Raw genomic sequence first — 26316 nt, 5'->3', positions numbered from 1 at the left:
AGGAGTAACTCTTGATTAGCGATCCGGGTACAGAAGCCACGAAAGACTAGTCCGCAGGTAGAAAAAAAGTCAGAAAGCCTTTAATATCGGGAGAACTCGAATATAAAGCAGTTGACTTTATGCTGCAGTTAGCCAACGTTCTGGTTAGACCACATTTACAGCATTGTGTTCAGCTCTGGGCACAGCACCTCAGCATATATTGGTCTTGTTGTGGAGCTAGGCAGATAGCCAGGATTATTTTGGGGTTAAAAGGGTTAATTTATGAGGACGGGTTGCATAAACTAGGCTTGCATTCCCTGGAGAGAAGGTTAAAGGATGATGTAATTGATGTATTTAAGATGTGGGTGGATATACAGAAACTACTTCCCCTTGTGGGTAGGCGCAGAATGATTATCTATTACCATAGAATTAGAGCACTGTCAATTAGGGTGAGGTTGGCAAGCAATTCTTCAAACTGGGCGACGTAAAAAGCTGCCGAGGATGGGTCGATTGAAAATTGTAAAACTGAGATTGATAGATTCTTGTTGGGTAAGGGTATTAAGGGATATGGGACATGGTTGGGTAGATGGGCCTCAGGTACAGATCAGCCATGATCTAATTGAATGGTGGAACAGGCCTGAGGATTCTGAATGGTCCATTCTTGTTCCTATGATTAAGTAGAGAAAATAATTCTTAATTCGGTCCCTCCATATGATTTAAAATCTGATTGAATTCTATTTTGAATAATTGGAATGGGAAGACTGGAACAGATCCATTTGAGCTGGTGACAGCATCTTATTACACATTCCACAATACAAGGTGACCTCCATTTAAAAAAAAAAACATTTTATTAGGGTATTTATAGTTTTTATAATAATAACAATAACAGCAACATAAACATAGTATATAAAACATTTCCATCCCTGACACGTTCCTCACACCCCCAACAACGAAAAAATAGCCTAACCCCCCCCCCCCTAGATTTCTGCTGACATTTTAATTTTCTCCGAGAAAGTCGACGAACGGCTGCCACCTCCGGGTGAACCCGACCATTGACCCTCTTCGGGCGAACTTTATTTTCTCAAGACTGAGAAACCCAGCCATGTCGCTAACCCAGGTCTCTGATTTTGGGGGCTTTGAGTCCCTCCACATTAACAGTATCCGTCTCCGGGCTACCAGGGAGGCAAAGGCCAAAACATCAGCCTCTCTCGCCCCCTGGACTCCCAGATCTTCCGACACTCCAAAGATAGCCACCTCTGGACTCTGCACCACTCTTGTTTTAAATACCGTGGACATGACATCAGCGAAACCTTGCCAAAATCCTCTAAGCTTCGGGCATGCCCAAAACATGTGGACATGATTTGCTGGCCTTCCCGCGCACCTTGCACACCTGTCCTCTATCCCAAAAAAACTCATCCGGGCCACCGTCATGTGTGCCCCGTCGACCACCTTAAATTGTATCAGGCTAAGCCTAGCACATGATGAGGATGTGTTAACTCTACCTAAGGCATCTGCCCACAAACCCGCCTCTATCTCTCCCCCGAGCTCAGCTTCACACTTGCTCTTTAGCTCCTCTATCTGAGTTTCCTCCAACTCCATAACCTCTTTGTAGATATCCGATACCTTCCCCTCTCCCACCCCCGTTCTGGAAACTACCCTGTCCTGTAACCCCCGTGGTGGCAGGAGCGGAATGGTCGGAACCTGCCTTCTCAAAATATCCCGTACCTGCAGATACCGAAACCCATTTCTTGCTGGCAGTTCAAATTTCTCCTCCAAATCCTTCAAACAGGGGAAGCTCCCAACTATAAATAAATCTCCCATCCTCTTGATCCTTGCTCTCTGCCATCTCCGAAACCCTCCATCCAGCCTTCCCGGTACGAACCGATGGTTATTGTAAATCGGGGCCCAGACCGATGCTCCCTCCGCTCTCCTATATTTCCTCCACTGCCCCCAGACTCTCAGAGACGCCACAACCACCAGGTTGCCGTTACTTGTGTCCTTGCGTGATGCCGCCTCTACACGCTCCCACAACGACTCTCTTCCCCCCCTCCCCCCACTACCCACTTCCTAATCATGGCTATATTTGCCGCCCAGTAGTAGTTACAAAAGCTCGGCAGCGCCAACCCATCCTCCCCCTGGCTACGCTCCAGCAACACTTGTGACCTCCATTGTTTAGTCCAGTCGGTGGCATTGTCCTCTCAGGGACAATTTTCCGGATGCGATGCCCCCGGCGCAAATCTCGCTATGTCGGGAAAATCCTGAGAGAGGCCTGAAATGGGATTTGTGCCAGGCGCCAAACAGTTTGCGATGATCCTGGGCCCTCCCAGAAAATTTAATCGGGCGTGAACCTGATTACCACTCATTTAAATATATTTTCATGTTCAAAATCGGCTTAATGCCGAATCTTGCTGCAATGTGCTATGTTCCTACCCGCCAGCATGATGTAGCACCAGGCCTCCACAAATTGAGCCCAGGCATGATGACCACACCAGGAGGGCTTGGAGGCCATTGTAGCCCCAGGGTGGTTGGAGACATGGCAGGGCCCCTGGCACCCTTGCAGCGCCTGGGCAGGGCCTGAAGGGGTGATGCATTTAGGGTGGCCCATTGGGAGTGCCCCGATGCCGGTGATCTATCTCGGGGAGGGGGGATGTGTGGTGTTCATGCGGAGACGACTCCGGTGCCATACTAGCCCCCTGGAAAGGGGTGGATAGCTGCCAGGTGAGGCCCATTGACGCCGGAGTGGCTTGCGCCACTTTTCTTATTCAAAAAATATATATTTATTAAAGTTTTTAAACACAATTTTTCTCCCTTACAAACAATAACCCCCCCCCGTAACAAAATAACAAGAAATCGCACAGAGCAAGATATATACATGACAAAATGATATGCTTACATAGCTTTGCACACTGGCTCTCTCCCGTACGTGCCAGTTTCACCAACCCATCATGTTATCTCTTGCTCATCCACCCTCCCAGGCAGTCCCCCCTCCCAAGGCCCCCCCCCCCCGGGTCCCCCCCAGGTTGCTGCTGCTGCTGACCGACCTTCCTCTAACGCTCCGCGAGATAGTCTAGGAACGGTTGCCACCGCCTGTAGAACCCCTGCGCAGACCCTCTCAAGGCAAACTTAATCCTCTCCAGCTTTATGAACCCAGCCATATCGTTTATCCAGGCCTCCACGCTGGGGGGCTTTGCCTCCTTCCACATTAGCAAGATCCTTCGCCGGGCTACTAGGGACGCCGAATGCCGGCCACTTTTGCCTCCTTCGCTCCTGGCTCGTCCACTACTCCAAATATTGCTAGCCCCCAGCTTGGCTTGACCCGGACTTTCACCACCTGAGATATTGCTCCCACCACTCCTCTCCAGAACCCCTCCAGTGCCATGCATGACCAAAACATATGGACATGGTTCGCCGGGCTCCCTGAGCACCTTCCACATCTGTCCTCTACCCCAAAGAACCTGCTCAACCTCGCCCCCGTCAAGTGAGCTCTGTGAACCACCTTAAATTGTATCAGGCTGAGCCTGGCACACGAGGAGGAGGAATTAACCCTACCTAGGGCATCAGCCCACAGACCTTCCTCGATCTCTTCCCCCAGCTCCTCCTCCCATTTACCCTTCAGCTCCTCTACCAGCGCTTCCCCCTCTTCTTTCATCTCCTGGTATATGGCCGACACCTTGCCCTCCCCGACCCATACATCCGAGATCACCCTGTCTTGAATTTCTTGTGCCGGGAGCAACGGGAATTCCCTCACCTGTCGCCTCACAAACGCCCTCACCTGCATATATCTAAAGGCATTTCCCGGGGGTAACTCGAACCTCTCCTCCAGTGCCCCTAGGCTCGCAAACGTCCCGTCAATGAACCGGTCCCCCATTCTTCTAATCCCCGCCCGATGCCAGCTCTGGAACCCCCCGTCCATCTTCCCCGGGACAAACCGGTGGTTACCCCTGATCGGGGACCACACCGAGGCTCCCATTGCACCCCTGTGCCGTCTCCACTGGCCCCAGATCCTTAGTGTTGCCGCCACCACCGGACTCGTGGTATACTTTGACGGCGAGAGCGGCAGCGGTGCCGTCACCAACGCCCCCAGGCTCGTTCCTTTACAGGACGCCATCTCCATCCTCTTCCATGACGCCCCCTCTCCCTCCATAACCCACTTGCGGATCATCGCCACATTTGCTGCCCAGTAGTAGCTCCCTAGGTTTGGCAGCGCCAACCCTCCTAGTTCCCTACTGCGTTCCAGGAACCCTCTCCTTACCCCCGGGGTCTTATTCGCCCACACAAACCCCATAATACTCCTACCTACTCTCTTAAAAAAGTCCTTGGTGATCACGATGGGAAGGCACTGAAACTCAAACAGAAACCTCGGAAGGACCACCATTTTGACCGACTGCACTCTACCCGCCAGCGAGAGTGGTAACATGTCCCATCTTTTGAAGTCCTCCTCCATTTGCTCCACCAACCTCGTCAGATACAGTTTATGTCGGGCCCCCCAACTCCTGGCTATCTGGATCCCCAGATACCAAAAGCTCCCCTCCGCCCTCCTCAGCGGTAGGTCCCCTATCCCTCTTTCTTGCTCCCCTGCCTGTAATACAAAGAGCTCACTCTTCCCTACACTGTGCTTATAGCCCGAAAACTCCCCAAACTCCCTTAGAGTCTGCATGACCTCCACCATCCCCTCCATTGGATCCGCCACATACAGCAACAGGTCATTCGCATATAGCTACACCCGATGCTCTTCTCCCCCTCGGACCACCCCCCTCCATTTATTAGACTCCCTCAATGACATGGCCAAGGGTTTGATCGCCAATGCAGACAACAGGGGGGACAGGGGGCACCCCTGCCTCGTTCCTCGGTACAGCCGAAAGTACTCCGACCTCCACTGGTTCGTCACTACACTCGCCACCGGGGCTCTGTAAAGGAGCTTAACCCAACTGATAAACCCTCCCCCGAAACCAAACCTACGCAGCACCTCCCAGAGGTACTCCCACTCTACTCGGTCAAAGGCCTTCTCCGCGTCCATAGCAGCCACAATCTCCGCCTCGCCTCCGATGGCATCATCATCACGTTTAAGAGCCGCCGCACATTAGTGTTTAATTGCCTGCCCTTTACGAATCCCGTCTGGTTCTCGTGGATCACCCCCGGGAGACAGCCCTCGATCCTCGTGGCCAGCACTTTTGCCAGCAACTTAGCATCCACATTGAGGAGTGAGATCGGCCTGTACGATCCACATTGCAGTGGGTCCTTGTCCCGCTTTAGGATCAAAGAAATCGTTGCCTCCGACATTGTCGGGGGCAGGGTCCCTTCCTCCCTTGCCTCATTAAAGGTCCTCACTAGTAGCGGGGCCAACAGGTCTACGTACTTCCTGTAGAACTCCACCGGGAACCCGTCTGGTCCCGGGGCCTTCCCCGCCTGCATACTCCCCAAACCCTTACTCAGCTCCTCCAACCCAATTGGTGCCCCCAAACCAGCCACCTCTTGCACCTCCACCCTCGGGAATCTCAGTTGGTCTAGGAATCGTCTCGTCCCCTCTTCCCCCGCTGGGGGCTGGGATCTGTACAGCTCTTCATAGAAGGCCTTAAATACCTCGTTTATTTTCGTCGCACTCCAAACCGTGGCTCCCCTTCCATCTTTGACTCCCCCTATTTCCCTCGCTGCCATCCTCTTACGGAGCTCGTGTGCCAGCATCCGACTAGCCTTTTCCCCATACTCGTAGGCCGCCTCCTGCGCCTTCCTCCACTGTGCCTCCGCCTTCCCTGTGGTCAACAGGTCAAACTCCGTCTGGAGCCGTCGTCTTTCCCCAAGTAATCTTCTGTCCGGGGCCTCTGCGTATCTCCTGTCCACTCTCAAAATCTGCCCCACTAACCTCTCCCTTTCCATGCCCTCTGCCTTCTCCCTATGAGCCCTGATGGAGATTAGCTCTCCCCTGACCACCGCCTTCAACTCCTCCCATACCACACCTCCCCGTTGTCGTTGGCCTCCCAGAAAAAAGAAAATTCCCTGGCTTGCGGCCTTGCAAACCACCATGGGTCCACTCCCCCCATCTGATCTATAAACCCCTAAGCACCTTGGCCGCCGCCGGCCTCTTTCCAGTCCTTGATTTGGAGCGGTCCAGTGCTGGATCCAACACTGCATTGAAGTCCCCTCCCATTATCAGGCCTCCTATCTCCAGGTCCGGAATGCGCCCCAACATGCGCTTCATGAATCCAGCATCATCCCAGTTCGGGGCGTATACGTTTACCAACACCACCCACGTCCCTTGCAACCTACCACTCACCATCACATATCGCCCTCCATTGTCCACTACGATAGTCTTGGCCTCAAATGACACCCGCTTTCCCACCACTATTGCCACTCCTCTATTCTTCGCGTCCAGTCCCGAGTGGAATACCTGTCCTACCCATCCCTTTCTTAACCTGACCTGGTCTGCCACCTTCAGGTGTGTCTCTTGGAGCATGACCATTTTTTTGCTCCCCCCATGTCACTCCCGGAAGTCAGCTGACACCTGCTGACCCCGGCTTTCCCCGCCATCCCATTGACCTCCCCGTGTGGGAGTCTCCCAATCAATATGCGTTCCTTCGTTCCCCTTCCCGCCTTTCTTCCCACGCGCGGGAAAAACCCCGCGCTTTCCAAAGCCCGCTCCGCCCCTTCTGGCGCAGCTCCTGTCGCGGCCTTGTCTCTCTCCCCCAGCCCATGTAACATTTCCTGCGCGTGATTGACCCCCTATGTACAACAACCATCACACATCAAACCTCAAACATCCCCCCCACCCTCACAAACCCTCAGTTAGAGTCCAACTTTTCGGTTTGTATGAAGGTCCACGCCTCTTCAGGCGTTTCGAAGTAATAGTGTTGGCCCTTGTATGTGACCCACAGTCGCGCTGGCTGCAGCATTCCGAATTTCACTCCTTTCCGGTGCAGCACCGCTTTGGCCCGGTTGAAACCCGCTCTCCGCTTTACAACCTCCGTGCTCCAGTCCGGGTATATTCGGATCTCTGCATTGTCCCACTTACTGCTCCGCTCCTTCTTGGCCCATTTCAGGACCCTCTCTCTGTCCGTGAACCGGTGAAATCTCACCACCATCGCCCTTGGCGGCTCATTTGCCTTGGGCTTCCTCGTCAGCACCCGGTGTTCCCTGTGCAAGCTCCAGCGCCCTCGAAGGGGCCTCCGCGCCCATCATCGCCCCGAGCATCGTGCTCGCGTATGCCCCGGCATCGGCCACCTCCACTCCTTCTGGGAGACCCAGGATCCGCAGATTCTTTCTCCTCGACCTGTTCTCCAGGTCTTCGAGTCTTCCCGCCCACCTCTTGTGTAGCGCCTCGTGCTGCTCCACTCTCACCGCCAGGCCCAAGAGCTCGTCCTCATTCTCACTGACTCTTTTCTGTACCTCCTGGATCTTTACCTCGTGAGCCTTCTGGGTCATCCCTAGTCCTTCAATTGCCGAAAGCATAGGCGCCAGCATCTCCTTGCGCAGCTCCTCGAAGCAGCGCTTGATGAACTCCTGCAGCTCCGGCCCGCACTCCGCTTTGTCCCCGGCCGCCGCCATTTTGTTTTTTCCCCTCTCTCCTCCCGCTGCTCCAATGCCGCTTTTTTGGCCGTTGCACTTCTGGTCCGGTCCATAAAAGTTGGAGGGGGACCTCACTCTTCCCTTCCCCACGGGTTGTCTTCGAAAAAATTCCGTTGGGGCTCCTCTAGCGAGCCCGAAAGTCCGTAATAGCGGGAGCTGCCGAATCGTGCGGCCTAGCTCCGCATAGCCGCAACCGGAAGTCCTTGCGCCATTTTCACGCTGGCGTCAGAACTTGGCCGCAGGATTGGAGAATCCCGGCCATAAGATCCTTAGAGGGTTATACAGGGTAAATGTTGGGAGGATGTTTCCACTCATTGGAGAGTGTAGGACCAGAGGACATAGTTGCATAATAAGGGGGAGTTCATTTAAGACGGATTTGAAGAAGGATTTCTTCTTTCAAAGAGCTGTTAATCTTTGGAACTCTTTACCCCAGTAAGCTGGGGAGGCCATGTCCTTTAACATTTTTAAGGCCAAAATTGATTTCCCCAGCAGACACTATGGCGATAACACCATCACTACAGTGATGACGGGGGGTAGTAGCTTGGTGGTATTGTCACTCGTCTAGTAATTTAGAGGCCCAGAGTCATGCTCTGGGAACCCAGGTTCGAATCCCACCACGGCAGATGGTGAAATTTGAATTCAATAACAATCTGGAATTAAAAGTCCAATGATGACCATGAAACCATTGTTGATTGTCGTAAAAACCCATCTGGTTCACTAATGCCCTTCAGGTAAGGAAATCTTTCATCCTTCAATGGTCTGGCCTACATGTGACTCCAGATCCACAGCAATGTGGTTGCCCCCAGCCAGCGACGTCCACATCCCATGAACGAATAAAACAAAAGTTCTGTGAGAATGTCCACCACCAGCATCATCTTCTCAGAAATGTGGCATTCCCAGGTTGTAGGCATCCTGGGAACAACCACACAAAAAACAAAATGAGGGTGATGTCGCAATAAGATTTTGTGCTGTGAAGCTCTTGGTGGATAATGGAGAACATATTGAAAGGCAGCCAGTGGAGTCAGACCTGCCTGATGACTGGCTCATGAACAACTCAATGTCCCTTAATTTTCCTTGAATCTCATCCACCAATTTTCCTCCTCTTTTATTCACAATAGGGCTGTCGATTGTGATCCATCCCTACAGCTAGCCATTGACATTGAAAAAACATGAAAAGACAATCTCCTTGTGACGGAGTTGCAGTTGGGCAGCATTTACTGAGCAAGCCTGAGTGTGCTAATAGATATGCTAAAAACCAATTTAAGGAGCAGCACGGTGGCGTAGTGGTTAACACTGCTGCCTTACGGCACGAGGATCCGGGTTCGATCCTGGCCCGGGTCACTGTCTATGTGGAGTTTGCACATTCTCCCCATGCCTGCGTGAGTCTTATCCCCACAACCCAAAGGTGTGCAGGGGAGGTGAATTGGCAACACAAAAATTGCCCCTTATTAGAAAAAAAAGAAGAATTGGGCACCTTAAATTGAAAAAAAATAATTTAAAATTACCCCCATTTACATTCCTTTTATCTTCTGTCCTCGACATCTTTGTTTATATCCACCTATCGCTGGCCCCCTATCCAGCCCCACTGCTACACCCCTCACTACAGTATAAATCTGACCCCATTCGCAGTTCTCTCTGCTTTGACAAAGAGTCATCCAGACTCGAAACGTTAGCTCCCTTCTCTCTCCACAGTTGGTGTCAGACCTGCTGAGATTGTCCAGTATTTTCTGTTTTTGTTTCAGATTCCAGCACCCACAGTAATTTACTTTTATTAATCAATTCAACTGTGGGCAGCACGGTAGCATAGTGGTTAGCACTACAACTTCACAGAGTCAGGATCCCAGGTTCGATTCCCGGCTTGGGTCACTGTCTGTGCAGAGTCTGCACGTTCTCCCCGTGTCTGCGTGGGTTTCCTCTGGGTGCTCCGGTTTCCTTCCACAAGTCCCGAAAGATGTGCTATTAGGTGAATTGGGTATTCTGAATTCTCCCTCCGTGTATCTGAACAGGCACTGGACTGTGGCGACTAGGGGATTTTCACAGTAACTTCATTGCAGTGTTAATGTAAGCCTACTTGCAAAAATAATAAAGATTTTTATTATTATTAAGATAATCAGTCACACTCAAAAAGTGGCTCACTTACACTTGCATACATTCACTTTTTTTTTAATTTAGAGAACCCAATTCTTTTTTTCAAATTAAGGGGCAATTTAGGGTGGCCAATCCACCTACCCTGCACATTTTTATGTTGTGGGGATGAGACCCATGCAGACACGGAGAGAAAGTACAAACTCCACACGGACAGTGACCCAGGGCTGGGATCGAACCCGGGTCCTTGACACTGTAAGGCAGCAGTGCTAACCACTGCGCCACCATGCCAGCCTCACTTGCATACATTCACTCGAGGAACTCGTTCTCTGTAAACAATAGAATTATATTGCTACATTTGTTGCGACATAAATATATTCGTACATTTGTTATGTTCCTACCACAGATATCTCCAGGTTGATTTTACTACCATGGGAAGTGGCTTCAGCCAGGTTAGACGCTTGTCTACAGCCTCCTCAGTAACAAAACCTCCTCACTACATCCTCACCACCGAATGGCTTTGGTACTGGAAAGACGAGTATGGAAAATGGATTGAATATGGGAAGCAGGTAAGTCCACAGTCTCCCTGATGATCTTTTATATCAGATTCCTCACGGGTTAACTTAGCTGTTTTGACTTGGACTGCCGGGCTAGAAGGACCACAAAGGATTGGAAGTTACATTGCAGTTGTGTGAAACTCTGGCTTACAAAACAGCCGCTTGACAGAACTTGAAAATGGCGAAAATGGAGACAAGCTGCCAAAGCGTCTCATCTTGCAGTCATTGAAACAAACCCAAGGATCCCAAATTTCAAATAATACAATTTATACTATGGGATAAAAACGGTTGGCTAGTCGACTCTGATTGACAGCGGCGTTGCCATGGAAAAAGCACTGAAGCAACATGGGCTCCCAAAGCTCCCGGGTAATTCAAAAAAGGCGCACTGCTTGAACATGTTCCTTTTGTTTGCAGAGAATGGGTCTCTACACATGTAGCTTCTAACAAGCACATGTGAGACATGTTACAAACTCCACTGATTACCTTAATTTGGTTGTTACTGTCGTGTTTTGATTTTGGACCAGACCCCAAAGTGGTTGGTAAGATCGGGTCAGGGACCAGTAACATTTTGTTTAAAGCAGACAAAGAGATTCAAGATACTTACTAAGTGAAAAGAACCACAAGTTCCACGGGTTTGTAACAAACAAAAATTAACTTTCCGAGGTCAGAAAGATAAAACAATTTACAATATCTATCCTTTACTTGAATATTCAGGATTAATATGTGGCAGATGGGAATTAACAGGCAAACTGTGGTCTGACATCCACACTACACATTAAATTGCAAGTGTGACCAAGACAGATCCCACAGATTTCTCAGCAATTCACCCAGATATCAGTATACACTGGGCGAAATTCTCTGGAAAAAGTGTTGTAGTGAGCAGGAACTGGCTCGAGCTTCCCGGTACTTGGCCCAGCGAGGCCGGCAACGCTATTCAACATTAATTGGTCCACTTAACAAGGTCTCATGGGCTTCTCGCCGCAAATTAAGGCTTGCCAGCTGATTCGTCAGGACTATGCTCGCCAGCTCCCCCCGCTAACAAGATCGAGTAGCACTTAAGCAGCACTTCCTCAGCCAACTCTCAACAATGGCGCCCCGGCGTCTGGCCCAAGGTTCGGGGATGCTGACCTGGGGAGGCTGCTAGATGCTGTGGAGGCCAGGAGGGATGTCCTGTTCCCCCGAGGGTACCGGAGGATCATCAATCGGGCAGCCAGTGCTGCCTGGGAAGAGGTGGTGGCAGCTGGGAGTGTGACCAGGAGCATTAGTCTCCTGTGCAGGAAAAAGGTCAATGACCTACAGCAGGCAACACGAGTAAGTAGACACCAACAATTCCCCTCTTCCCCGAGACCTTTCCGCCCCCATGAGACCGTCCACCCCCCAACTCTCCTTGCAATCCCCCACCTCTCCCTGCAACCCTCGACCTCTCCCTCCACCTCCAACTCCTTCAATCCACCAACCCTTCCTTCACACCCCCCTCCCACCACTATGAACCACGTGTGTGGCTAAGGATGCCCTCTCTGTGACTCCTTAAGAAAAGCTGTCCCACAATCGGCGGGAGAGGGCCCATACTGGTGGCGGTGTGCCGGACATAAAAACCCTCACCACCTTCGAGGGGAGTGTCCTGGAGGTCACTGGTGTGGCCAACGGCAGGGTGGTCGCCAACATGGAGGCTGGCAGACGCCGCAGATTGGAGGAGAGCTCCGAGGATGTCACCGTAATAGTCATGTCACAGCTGTCATCCCCACCCTCCACCAGCGCAGATACACACACCTCGGTGGGAAATGTTAGTGGTCAGGCTTCTGGGGCACAATCTGGTGAGCACCACACAGCTGCTGATGCACATCAGGTGGAGGCAGGAACCCCCAGGCGAGACAGCAGTCGGAGGTCTGCTGGATCCCAGAACCCAGCTGGGTCCCAGTGTTGCTAACCTTTGGTTGGCTCTTAATTTGGCTCTATTTAATCACGCTTGCACAAGAGTCGCCAGGTATCTTTCAACACCGCCACAAGGTTCAGAACCAAATACTGATCAAAGACTCAATACACCAGTTAGTAAGTTCAAAAGCAATGCTCATTTATTTACACACAGTCAAATCTACTCATGCATAAACTCTACAAACTAAACTACCACTATTACTAAGGCCTATACTTAGCTTCGGGTGCCCACTCAGTCAGAGGAACAATGGCCGTTGCTCGGTTCTGAGGCTGCTGGGTTGAGCTGTTTACAGGGTAGGAACTAGGAGCGTCTATCTCGTAGCTTGCGTTGACTTGGAACTTACTTGGTCTGCTGTAGCTGCTAGGCTGGTCTCTCTCTTCGCTGAGAGCCAAAGCCAAAGGAGAAAGATTCGCCCTTGGGTGATACCTCTTATACTGCAAAGGATTTCGCGCTCTTTTGGGCGGGCTTTGAACTTAGCCTCAACTAATTGGGTCTTTCCCAATCATCGGTATCGATTTTCCTCCAATAGAGGGGTGGTTCCCTGAGCGCTGGGTTTGTCCTGGTGACTGTCAGTCTGCTTTGTCTTAGCTTCTTCTGGCGCCGGGGAGTCTGTCCTAACATTGTGTATCTAAATGTTTCCCTTTTGTCCCCGGAGATGGCTCATTAGTATGTAAATCGTATGGTAGTTTCTGTCCTGTCTGAGCATTTAAGGTTCTAATCAACAGACATAGTTTGCACCTGCTTGTTTCTTAGCATTGTCCAATTTTCCCTGCAGTTTTTGCAAGTGTCCATTTTGTAATCGGGACGTGGCCATCCCAGATGGCTACACTACCTCCTTGTGATCCTCAACGCGAAGCGTGAAGGATCACATTACCATGGCGTCTTCATCCTCTGATCACTGGGGCACCCATACTTAGGCGCTACACTGCACTATCCTATGCAACACAATTTTACCTAAACCATTTTAAATACATTCATTATCAAAAAATTCTACAGGGCACTATGACATTAATACATGCATTACAGAAAAATAAAAAAACTGGAACCTCTAACTATTCTCAATAAACTATCCTCATTTAAACAGTCCAAAAATACAGACAATCCAAAAATAATCTATACATCTTGAACTGTACAAAATAGCAGCGCACAAATTTCTCTGGCCTGGCAGTCAGACACACAGGTTCACATCTCTCTATTCCACAGAATACCTTAAACAAAATGGATGCTCTTTAATCCGTCCCAATGGGTTCGGGGGTCTGGTGAAATCCCAAAATGGGGGGCCTAAATCTGTATACTGGGGTGCAAGAGCGATATGCTCTGTTTTGCCATTTCCTGACTCTAAACGTTTGCACGACACTGCAAAGTATCGCCAGCACTAAGAGTGCTTCGACTACATATGAGAGCGAGTACCAGGTGATAAACTGATCACACCAGGTCGGGGTATTGCTAGCTGTCGCTGGGCTAGTTATCTCGGGTTTTCCGTGTATTGCAGGGGTGAGAGTCATTTACGGTTTGTGTGGTAGGGGTCAGGGGGGTAGCGTCTGCGCGCAACTGAAGGGATCCCGCTAAGATTCATGTGAACACGAAGGCTGTCTTCATCTTTGTCAGACTTCTTTGTCTTCCTCTGTGGTTCCTGGGTTTCTGGAGTTCTGTGAACACAAACATAATTTCTGTTATTTTCTTGCTTAAGATCTCGTATGTCCGTCTGTCTGTCCTTTATTGCCAATTACCCTTTATAATTGGTCACCATCTGTGACTCCCTCATTTATAAAAAAACAAATATTTGGACAAGACATCTAAGAAAATACTGCCGTACTGCGAGCCGTCTCGCAGCCTGTGTGATTTACCATCCCAGTGTTTGAGGATGTAAATAGCAGAGGGAAGCAACCTAAGGGTTGCCAAAACCAAACAAAAGAATTTCGAACGTAACAAGCCAAAATGGGGTGCGTATGGGTCGCGGCAGGTAAGGAATGGGTGGAATCCCCGGGTAGGACGGTGATCAATGCCGTATGTGCTCTACCTGAGCGTAGCTGACCAGAGGGGGGTCCTCAGGCAGGGCGGGGACCAATGCCGTTTCTCCACTGCCTGAGCAACCGGCAAGAACGGGTAAGAACGTGGTCGTCGTGGGGGGCTACCTCTCGAATTAGGAGAGCAACTATGAGTCGGATTCTGTCGACAAACTAGTTCCTCTGAACTATTGTCTGGGACAAACTTGTACCTTTAACAAGGTTCTGCTGACAAACTAGTTCCTCTGAACTATTGTCTGGGACAAACTTGTTCCATTAACAAGTTTCTGGGGACAAACTAGATCCTCTAACAGCCATTGGGCGTCAAAGGGAGTGGTGACGTGGGGCCGTGAAAAAACTTTCCGAGTTTACACACAACACTTAACGATAACAATAACGAACAAACATTCAACAAACATGGTGCAGGTTCCATCAGAAAGGCACCGTATCTCTCCATCGGTTCCTTTTTTCTCCATCATCTGGACACCTCACTGCTCAATAGCGAACAGGGTCGCAAAGGGATTCGTTTGGTGGGAGTCAGACTCTAAGTCATCATCTTCTCCCGGCTGCCAAACTCTTGTCTGTAGTAACCGTGCTAAAGCTACTTGGGGCGAATTGGGGTCCATCTTATCATTCCGGATGAGCCTGAACGAATTGTCTCGGTGCCAGAATCGTGTGTCGAGGTTGGAGCTACTATGCTTCAATCTATAATCGTCGGGCGGTGGGTCTGGGTCAGGGGCTTTGATATAAGTGATCTCAAATGAGTCGGTAGAATCATGCTCAGATTCACTGGGAGTGGGGCCTGGTGCAGAGGTGTAGTCGTAACGTGGTGTGCTGTGGCTGTCGTCATTGTGATCGCTATCACTGTCGCTGTCGCTGCTGGTTGAGGGAAGGGAGAGGCGGAGTCGTGCCTCTGGGGGCGGAGTTGAAGTCGTGTCTGAGAACGGGCTGGAGTGGTTGGGGGAGGGTAGGAATATATCATCTGTGGGCGGGGCGTGATCGTCTGCTGCTGCGAGCAGGATGTGGTGTGTGTGGTTATTCTGCGAGCCATAAGCTTTGATCTGGTTTATATGAAACCACGCAAACTTACCATTGGGATAGGTTATTTTGTATACTGAGGGGCTGACTTTGTCCGAAATGGAGTACGGTCTGGAAAATTTGGGGGAGAGGAATAAACTGGGGTTGGAAAGGGAAAGCATAACTTGTTGCCCTACTGTAAACTCAGTGGCGTGTACTGTTTTGTCAAAACAGGCCTTGCTCTGTTTCTTCCTGGTTCCAAGTCTCACTGCTGCGGCGAGTTGGGCTGCCTTTATGTTCTGTACTAGTTGTGTGACCGCGTTTTCATGTGTGAGGGCTGTAACTGCGGGGCTGGCCAAATCCAGTCCTAATAAATACTCAGTGCCTTTCATGGGGTGTCTGGTCATGAGGGTGTGTGGGGGTGTAACCTGTGGATGTAGATACTGTGTTTCTTAAAAACATCAAAGCAAATAGGAGTACTGAATCCCAGGTGCTATTATTTTGCTGGACCATTTTCCTGAGGGTGGCTTTCAATGTCCTATTCATTGGTTCTACAATACCACTTGACTGGGGGTGGTATGCGATATGGAACTTTTGTCTAATGCCGAAAATCGTGAGGACATTTTTCATTACACGTCCGGTGAAATGGGAGCCTTGGTCGGACTCTATACTGAGTGGGAGGCCCCATCTTGTAAAGATATGGTGTGTTAATATTTTAGCCGTTGTCTTGGCCGTATTAGTTCTTGACGGAAATGCTTCCACCCATTTTGTGAAGGTGTCTATGACCACCAACACATACTTGTAACCGTTTCTGCATGGGGGTAGGGGTCCTTTATAATCTATCTGGAGATTTGTCCAGGGTCCATTAACGGGGCGGGTATGACTAAGTTAAGCCTTTTTAGCATATCTGTCCGGATTGTTCTGGGCACAGATTAAACAATTCTCTACGTAGTGTGTGACATCGGTTTTTAAATCAGGCCACCAGCAAAGCGGTCTGAGGTGGGCTAGGGTGGGTTCAATTCCTTGGTGTCCATGATTGTCATGGAACTGACAAATGATCTGGTTCCTGTCCTGGCTGGGAACTATATAAATGCCATCCTTTAAAATCACACCATCATGTGTGGTGATTGCGTTTCTGTATTTATCATATGGGGCTGGGAAGGTTCCCGTTAAAACTTCCCAGAGTTTCTCGTCGTCTTTCTGTGCCTTCGCTAAATCCTGAATGTTGGCCTGTGAGAACTGAACTGCGTGTACTGGGGTGCTTTCAGAGAGGTTCCAAAAATAACCATGCCTGGAGCCTGCCTTCGCTAGGGCGGCTGCTTTAATGTTACCGGGGGGAAGAACGGTGATGACTGCAAACCTTAATTATGCCGTATTTCCTATCCTTCGCTGTCTCTATGATATGGCGGAGTAATGGGGCTGAGGGTAGGGGTTTACCGTCCGCAGAAACAAATCCTCTTGTCTCCCAGAGTGGTAGGAACTCTGTCAAACTATTACAGACATACAAGCTGTCTGAGTAGATGTCTGTTGGTGTCGGGAACGAGTCTGGGTGGTCTACAATATACGCAATTGCTGCCAGCTCTGCTGCCTGCGAGCCTAAGTGTCCTGGCAACTTCAAGGAAATTTCATCTAGGGCGCGTCCCTGCGCGTCCTCTACATATATACCACAACTGGTAATTCTCTTTCTGTTTAACACTGTGGATGAGCCATCCACATAAATCCTCAGAGGTGCGCACGTGTCTGTGGGCTGGGGTCTCTGGGATGTACTACCTGTTTTCCTGGGGGGTGTTTTGGCAATAAATGGGCCTGTGTTCTGTTTCGGGGTGATGATCTCACATTCATGAGGGGTGCCTGCATACTGCAGATTATCGGCAAGAAAAGTGTGGGTTTTGGTTCTCTTTACCGTGATGTCCCGTCCCTGTAAAAGAAGGGTCCAACGGGCTGCGTGGATTTGGCTGACTGTGCCATCTTTAAGTCGGCCGTCTAACAATAGCTGTGTCGGGGTGTGTTCTGTGAGGATGGTGATGGGGTTGAGTCCTGTAATGTAGGCGAAGTATTGTACTGCCCAAAGAACTTCCAACCGGTGCCTTTCACAGGCAGAAAATCCATGCTCTACGGGGTCTAACATGCATGAGGCGTATGCTACGGGACGTAATTGGTCATGGCGTTCCTGGAGGAGCACGGCCGAAAGGGTTCGGTCGGTGCTTGCTACCTCGTTAGCGTACGGGGAATGTGGATTTGGGACATGTAGTGCGGGGGCTGTGCGAGTGCTCTTTTTAAAGCGTCCACGGCATCTGTATGCTGTGGAAGCCATTCCCAAGGTGCCTGCTTCTTGAGAAGTTCGGAAAGGGGCGCTGTTTTAGTGGCGAAACCGTCAATATGGTTTCGGCAGTAACCAACTAGTCCTAAAAATGACCGGAGGGCTGAGACATTGTGGGGAAGGGGCAATTTGACGATCGAGTCAATTCTCTTGTGCTCGATCTCGCGTTTACCATGAATGATCACTGTTCCCAAGTAAATCACTTTTTCTTTCAGAATCTGGGCCTTCTTGGGGTTGAATTTACAACCAATTTCTTTTAGGAGTGTTAGGAGTTCGGCGAGAAGCGAAATGTGCTCTCCCTTTGTGTCTGCCTGTAGTAACAAGTCGTCTACATACTGGACCAGACAATCGGGGCGGGACAATCTTGCTAATCCATTTGCCAGCTGTCGGTGGAAAATGGAGGGGGAGTTGTGGAAGCCTTGTGGCAGGCATGTCCACGTGTATTGTTGCCCTTGGAATGTAACAGCGAATTTGTACTGGCATGCTTTAGCCAATGGAATGGACCAAAAGCCGTTACTAATGTCCAAAACCCAAAAAGATTTGGTGCGTTGTTTGTGGAGGCTATTGATCTGAGTACGCCTTGATCCAACAAACTCTATTACTTTGGAGATTTCTCCCTCTGCTTCCTGGGGAAATCCGTAATGATTCTGGGATTTAGGGTCGGGACCTGTAATGTTCACAAAGCCAGTCAAACTGCCACAGTCGTGCTTGTGTTGCGCAAATGCTGCTTTGTGTTCCTGCAGGACTGCCCTAACCTGTTTGTCTGCACTAATGGCTCGTGGGTCGAACCAGAAGTCTCCTACTGAGCTAATCCTGTTTACGTACTCTCCTACTGTGAGCGTGGCGGGGGCTCGTGCTGCCTTTGCCATTTTCCATACACACTTGTTCACTGGGTCGAAAGAAAGGTCGATGTCAATCATGAAGTCGATCCCAAGGATATGTTCTGCTGTCTGGGGCAGATCAACTAAAACTACGGGGTGCTTGGTTGCGATGGTCCCTATCTGTATTGCTGTAGGGGCTGTGATGTGTCCCTGTTGTAAATGACCTGTAAAGCCTCTGAGTGTAATGGTGTCTGTTGTGGGTCACATGTCTCACTGGAACATCGTGGAGGAATTGAGTGTGGTGTGGGACCCTCCTGTGTCCCACAGAAATTCTACGGGTTGTCCCCGGACTTCGCCTGCTACTACCGGTCTACTGGACCTGTCCCAAAGGGTGTCGCAGACCCAAGTTGGGGAGCCCGAACACAGTCAGTCGGTGCCGTTCATGTCTGTACTCTCTGAATGGGCGCTAACGCTATGGATCGGTTTTGCCCTATTCTTGTTTAGGGTGCCTGTCAGCTGGTTTCTCTGCTGCTTCTGGGGCGCATTGCACTCTCGTGCAAAGTGTCCTAGCTGTCCACAATTATAACATTCTTGAAGTTTTGGCTGGGGTTGGCTGTTCCTTCCCTCATTTACCCATGCGGGGTTCTGCTGTGCCTTAACTGGGTTCATTTCTACCTGCTCTTCATCGGGGGTTATAAATGCGGTTTTGCCTGCAATTGATTGCTCCCAAGCGCGGGACAATCTCTTCAAAACCCATTTTTCATTGTGGGCCTCATCTGAGGGGTCCTAATTTGCGCAAGCTTTTCTTCCTGCATCTGTGGCGTGGGAGATTAGAATTCGGGTCCATTTGGCCATATTATCTGGGGACAAATGGGCACGGGCTAACTCTCCAAAAACTGCTGTGAAGTGAATCCACAAGCATCGAGCAAACGCCGTGGGGTGTTCTGTCTTCTTTTGCCTACACTTATTTAGGCCTTCTACGGGGTATCCTCTGTTAAAGTCGATCGCATCAAGGATCGCTGTGTGCATCTCTTGAGTGTGCCACCTCCTACATTCTGTGGGTCGGGAAGGCCTGCTATGACTGAAGGGTCAAGGCTTAAAACTGTGAGCTTCATTTGCTCCTTTTCGTCCAGGCCGTACATGATAGCCTGTTGTTTGACTTTCGCGAAAAATTGGTGGGGGTCGGATGTGGGAAGGGACGGTGTAATTTTTCCACACGCATCCCGTAATTGGGTCACGGTTAACGGGGTTGTGTAAAGGAAATCTGCTTCTCCGTCTCCTGCGGCCCTGCGGTGTGTGGTCACAGGATTCATGGGGGTGTGTTCTGCCTGTTCGGTTGGGGATTGGGGCGCTTTCCTTTTCTGGGGTTTTTCCTGCGTACATGTCCCATGTACGTATCTATGGGCAGTCTCGTTCAAATACTGCCAATCGGGGCCGTTTTGTTGATCTAATTGGGGTCCGGATGTACTCTGAAAGCCATTTTGCACGGACAGCAGAGATTGCAATTCTGCAATTTGCTTCCGGCACTTTGCACGGTCTACGGAGCTCTGTCTTTGTTCCGTTGTGGAAGTATGGAGTGCTCGTAGGGCTGCTTTTGTACTACTTCTGCAATTTATCAACTTGCTGTTCTGTTTCTTGTCATACCAAGACCGCACGTTGCGTGTCCTGGTAGGCCTTATCGTATTATGTCTGAAAGCTGTTCAAATGCGCGAGACAAGACTGATGTGCCCTCTTGGCATCATCCACCTCTCTGTCCTTTGCTGCTAACTGCTCTTTCAGATCTCGATTCTCTTTCTCTACCTCACTCACGTCTACCTCACTGGTTCTGTCTCTCTCTATCTTTCTACGGAGTGTCCTAACGACCTCCTCTGTGCCTTGCAATTGTGCCAAACAGGACACGATTGCCATCAGCTTGCGAGCTTTTCCCAAGCTCTTCTCGTGGATCTCTGACAGGTTCTCCCACCAAGTATGTCCTATACACCCGGGTCATGTTTCCTCATTATCACAGAATTCACTCTAATGGGGCCATCCTTTCCCTTTGAGATATTTTCTGATCTCTTCTTCCCAAACGGGACACTGTCCTATTCTACTGCTGGTCGCTGCGACCTCGAATTCCTGGGGGTTCATAAGGCATTCATTGCCTTCATTGCCATTCTCTCTACTAGGATCTCTAACGAATTTGGAACGGGATGATAAAGTGGTGATGTAAACACGGGTATGGGTTATGCTAATTTCTGGCCTACAAAACTCCCGACAGTTTTTCGCAACAAAATCTCTCAGGTTTACCTTATATCCCTGTTAGTACGCATGCATTAACACACTTCTGAATCTCAGAGGCTTGATCAGTACTGTTTTGACACTTGTGGTTTTTCTTTCTGTTCCCAATTGGATTCTCAATTCAAATTTTGGGTTCTCTCGGAGTGGTTAGGCCACTTCTAAATCGAGTCCCGTCAGATGTTGCCAGTAAATGTTGCTAACTTTTGGTTGGCTCTTAATTTGGCTCTATTTAATCACGTTTGCTCAAGAGTCGGCAGGTACCTTTCGACACCGCCACAAGGTTCAGAACCGAATACTGATCAAAGACTTGATACACCAGTTAGTAAGTTCAAAAGCAATGCTCATTTATTTACACACAGTCAAATCTACTCATGCATAAACTCTACAAATTAAACTACCACTATTACTAAGGCCTATACTTAGCTTTGGGTGCCCACTCAGTCAGAGGAACAATGGCCGTTGCTCGGTTCTGAGGCTGCTGGGTTGAGCTGTTTACAGGGCAGCAACTAGGAGCGTCTATCTCGTAGCGTGCGTTGACTTGGAACTTACTTGGTCTGCTGTAGCTGCTAGGCTGGTCTCTCTCTTCACTGAGAGCCAAAGCCAAAGGAGAAAGATTCTCCCTTGGGTGACACCTCTTACACTGCAAAGGGCGTTGCGCTCTTTTGGGCGGGCCTTGAACTTGGCCTCAACTAATTGGGTCTTTCCCAATCATCGGTATCGATTTTCCTCCAATAGAGGGGTGGTTCCCTGATCGCTGGCGTGTCCTGGTGACTGTCAGTCAGCTTTGTCTTAGCTTCTTCTGGCACCGGGGAATCTGTCCTAACATTGTGTATCTAAATGTTTCCCTTTTGTCCCCGGAGATGGCTCATTAGTATGTAAATCGTTTGGTAGTTTCTGCCCTGTCTGAGCGTTTAAGGTTCTAATCAACAGGCATAGCTTGCACCAGCTTGTTTCTTAGCATTGTCCAATTTTCCCTGCAGTCTTTGCAAGTGTCCATTTTGTAATCGGAAAGTGGCCATCTCAGATGGCTACACAGCCTGATGCTGAGCCTGTAGAATAGGGTTACCCGGAGCTGAAGGAGACGATAGGGAGCGGCCGGGACATTCAGAGGGAGATGTCAGCGACACTCCAACAGATCCATAGCCAAATGGAGGAACCCCAGAGGCAATGGGCGCTGGAGATGTCGGCGGCAATATGTGGCGACTGCAGTGGAGAGCCTGGTGCAGGACGACGACACCATGAATGAAGATGTCCAAGGCTTCACATAGTCGGTGACAGCCATAGCTGATGGTCTCGACAGAATGTCCAACTCGTTGTGGGATGTGACCCAGTACCAGGCTGACCTTGATGAGGTTCTGCGGGACATGTCCTGCTTTCAGATGCGAATGGCCGAGGCACTGTGGAGTTTGTCCCAGTCGCAGGTTGGCATGGCTGATGCACTTCAGAGCATGTCCCAGTCACTCAGGAGCATCGCTGCTGCGCAACACAATGATGCAGACCAAAAAGGGCGACACGTTAGCACAGTTGTTAGCACTGTTGCTTTAAAGCACCAGGGACCCGCATTTGATTCCTAGCTTGAGTCACTGTCTGTGCGGTGTCTGCAGCGTCATCGGGAGGGTGGGGAGGGGGCAGCGTCATCGGGAGGGTGGGGAGGGGGCAGCGTCATCGGGAGGGTGGGGAGGGTGCAGCGTCATCGGGAGGGTGGGGAGGGGGCAGCGTCATCGGGAGGGTGGGGAGGGGGCAGCGTCATCGGGAGGGTGGAGAGGGGGCAGCGTCATCGGGAGGGTGGGGAGGGGGCAGCGTCATCGGGAGGGTGGGGAGGGGGCAGCGTCATCGGGAGGGTGGGGAGGGGGCAGCGTCATCGGGAGGGTGGGGAATTGTAAAACAGAATAAACCCCCTTGTGCACAACCAGCATGACGCCTCTGTCATTTTCTTCTGCAATGCGCGCCGACCTCTGAACCCGTAGCCCATTACACCAGGCATCTCCCCCCGCCCCCCCCCTCGCTGTGACAATCACCCACCCCACGGCCGTGGACATGTCCCCAGAGCCGTGGCCCATCCCCTGGGTGTTCGTGTGTGGTGTTGCCTCCCGCAGTGTTCAGGCACAGTGTCCAGGCATCGCGGTGTGATTGGGATGCTGGCAATGACTCCCACATGTTACATGGTCCCCCTACCCACGGGAATGCACTAGGGTTGTGTGAAGTGCTCACTTAACCACAGTTGCCAATTCCCTATTCGCCAGAGGCTTCGGCAGTCGATGGGGGTAATGGGTGGTCGTTGGGGCAGACGGGCAGGTACAGTGGTTGCCCCAAAAACGGTACACATGATCCAGCGGTTGGCATGGTCGTGCTGTGAGCAGTTGCCCCTCCGGTGCCCCCAGCCGAGGGTCCCCCATCCCCCACCGAGCACTGTAGCTGGGGCCTCTGATCCCCTTGGAGATCCCAAAGACTGCCATTCTGTCGAGGCGAAGGGATTGAATCCCAAGGCCTTAAATACCTCAGTATCTGCAAATTAGAGTCAGGCTTACTACCTCGCTTGAATATGCAGATTTGCCAAAAGATGATCCCGCCCATTGTGGGTGGGATTCCCCTCACAATGTTTCGCGAGATTGCGTTGAATCCGTGAGGTGTTGCGAGCTGGATAGATCCCGGGAGCACAGATTCCCGACTTTCAACGGCCACGCTGCACCGCGACGAGCTGTTTCTCAGGCACACCATGGCCAGAGAATCATGGAATTATCGAATTTAGAGTGCAGAAGGCCACCAGGCCCATCGACTCTGCACCAGCCCTTGGAAAGAGCACCCTACCCAAGCCCACAACTCCACCCTAACCCCGTAACCCCATGAAACCTTTTGGACACTAAGGGGTAATTCAGCATGGCCAATCCACCTAACCTGCACATCTTTGGACTGTGCGAGGAAATCGGAACATCCGGAGGAAACCCACGCAGACAAGGGGAGAAAGTGCAGACTCCGCACAGACAGTCACCCAAGGCCGGAATTTAACCCGGATCCATGGAACTGTGAGGCAGCAGTGCTAACCACTGTGCCACCGTGCCGCCTCTAAGGATCCTGCCCTTAGAATTTCTTTTCGCACTGGGGAGCTGAGCTCAGAGATCGGACCGGCATTTTGAATTCACAGAATTCATAGAATTTACAGTGCAGAAGGAGGCCATTTGGCTCATCGAGTCTGCACCGGCCCTTGGAAAGAGCACCCTACCCAGCCGCACACCTCCACCCTATCCCAGTAACCCCACCCAACTATAAGGGCAATTCTGGACACTAAGGGCAATTTATCGTGGCCAATCCACCTAACCTGCACATCTTTGGACTGTGGGAGGAAACCGGAGCACCCGGAGGAAACCCACACACAAACGGGGAGAACGTGCAGACGCCGCACAGACAGTGACCCAAGCTGAAATCGAACCTGGGATGCTGGAGCTGGGAAGCTATTATGCTAACCACAATGCTACTGTGCTGCCAAAGCGTGCCTCGATCTCTAAGTGAGCTTGTGGGTGCCCCACACATCCACCCATGGGCAATGCCACCCCCCAAACACATGGGCACTACGTCACCCCCCCCCCATCCAAGTGAGGACATCCCGCTATAGGGTCCCTGGGGGCCTCCCTCTTCACGCCCCCTTACAGCACCCCCTCCCTTCCAGGACCTCCACCCATTACCCCTCCCAACTTTCCGGAGACCGCTACTTACCTGCCCTGCACACCCCCATGCTTCAAACTCCCTGTCCACCCTCTTTTCATGGGCATGGCCCTCCTTGGCCCCTAAACCTTGGCAGTGCCACCCTGGCACCCGGGGATCCTTGCAGTGGCAACCAGGCATGGCAGTGCCATCTGGGCACCTTGGCAGTGCCAGGATGGCAGCTGGGCAGTGCCACTGTGCCCATGTTCCAGGGGAAGGGAGCCACCCTGCACTACCTTGACCACCCAGGGATCTCCGATGGCCAGTGGATCTTGGGCAGGTAGGTTTTAAGTAGGTCTAAGACCTACTTCCGAGAGCACCGTTTGGTCCCACCCCTTTTGGGCGGAGTTCCGACTACGACGTCTCAGTCTAAAATATTGTTAAGACCAATGAACTAGAGGCTCGAACGAGGAGCTTGAGCGAAACAAGGCTGGTGAATAGCGGGAGAGGCCGAAAACAAGAACCGCGTCACGCACAAAGACAGTTTGCGATGCAACCGGCTTGCTTCTATAGTTGAAATCAAGATCTCGCCGTAATGTGACGAGAAACCAATTATCACCACTGAAGCCTTATTTCTATACAATTAAAGGGAGTGACCCCATATCCAACGGCCTCCTGATTCAGCGGCCTCCCCAGCAAGTGGTCACGCTGGTGCTGATTAGAACTCCTTTTCAAAATCATGAACCTGGCGGAAGGGCTTCTGTGGGGAGCCGAGGAGGTGAGTAGCCATCTTTGCTCGCAGGCAAAGAGCTGGGACTGGGCTTGCTGCCCCAGTGCTCGGTGGGGGGGACCCTCGGCTGGGAACGGGGGACACTCTGTAGGAGTGGGCCGCCATGGAAGGGTGGGGGGATGTGTTGGGGGAGGGGGGGGGGCAACCGCGCGAGGCAACACCATGCCAACCCCTGGACCACGTGTACCCGTTCCGGGGCAACCCTTGTCCCTGCCTGTCTCCCTACCGACCACCCATTACCCCCATCGACTGCCGAGGCCTCTGGCTAACAGGGAATTGGCAACCGTGGTTAAGTGAGCACTTCACACATCCCAAGTGGATTCCCGTGGGTGGGTGGGCCATGTAGAATGTGGGAGTCATTGCCTAGCATCCCAATCACAACTTGATGCATTGACACTGTGCCTGAACACTGCAGGAGGCAACACCACACACGCAGCAGCCAACATCTGAACACCCAGGGGATGGGACACAGCTCTGGGGACATGTCCATGGCTGGAGGGTGGGTGAGTGCCATGGGGAGGGGGGCCAAGGATTCAGAGGTCAGCCCGCACTGCGGAAGAAAGTAACAAAAGCATCACACTGGTTGTGCACAAGGGTGTTTATTGTGTGTAACAAACAAAGAACAAAGAACAAAGAAATGTACAGCACAGGAACAGGCCCTTCGGCCCTCCAAGCCCGTGCCGACCATGCTGCCCGACTAAACTACAATCTTCTACACTTCCTGGGTCCGTATCCCTCTATTCCCATCCTATTCATGTATTTGTCAAGATGCCCCTTAAATGTCACTATCGTCCCTGCTTCCACCACCTCCTCCGGTAGCGAGTTCCAGAGTTCCAGGCACCCACTACCCTCTGCGTAAAAAACTTGCCTCGTACATCTACTCTAAACCTTGCCCCTCTCATCTTAAACCTATGCCCCCTAGTAATTGACCCCTCTACCCTGGGGAAAAGCCTCTGACTATCCACTCTGTCTATGCCCCTCAGAATTTTGTAGACCTCTATCAGGTCTCCCCTCAACCTCCTTCATTCCAGTGAGAACAAACCGAGTTTATTCAACCGCTCCTCATAGCTAATGCCCTCCATACCAGGCAACATTCTGGTAAATCTCTTCTGCACCCTCTCTAAAGCCTCCACATCCTTCTGGTAGTGTGGCGACCAGAATTGAACACTATACTCCAAGTGTGGCCTAACTAAGGTTCTATACAGCTGCAACATGACTTGCCAATTCTTATACTCAATGCCCCGACCAATGAAGGCAAGCATGCCGTATGCCTTCTTGACTACCTTCTCCACCTGTGTTGCCCCTTTCAATGACCTGTGGACCTGTACTCCT

At 51.0% G+C, this 26316-nt stretch overlaps 1 protein-coding gene across 1 annotated transcript in view; it reads left to right on the top strand.

The window, feature by feature from the left end:
• Positions 1-26316, top strand: part of LOC140394463 (protein mono-ADP-ribosyltransferase PARP12-like) — a 91137-nt gene that overhangs the window by 16179 nt on the left and 48642 nt on the right. The window contains exon 6 of the mRNA XM_072481759.1: positions 10031-10193. Coding sequence (XP_072337860.1) covers positions 10031-10193 — 163 coding nt within the window. The remainder of the gene's footprint in view (positions 1-10030; positions 10194-26316) is intronic.

Source organism: Scyliorhinus torazame, chromosome 2 (genome assembly GCF_047496885.1).
Source record: "Scyliorhinus torazame isolate Kashiwa2021f chromosome 2, sScyTor2.1, whole genome shotgun sequence".
Classification (NCBI taxonomy): Eukaryota; Metazoa; Chordata; class Chondrichthyes; order Carcharhiniformes; family Scyliorhinidae; genus Scyliorhinus; species Scyliorhinus torazame.
The sequence above is the reverse complement of the archived record's forward strand: the minus strand, read 5'-3'. Positions and strand labels throughout refer to the sequence as shown.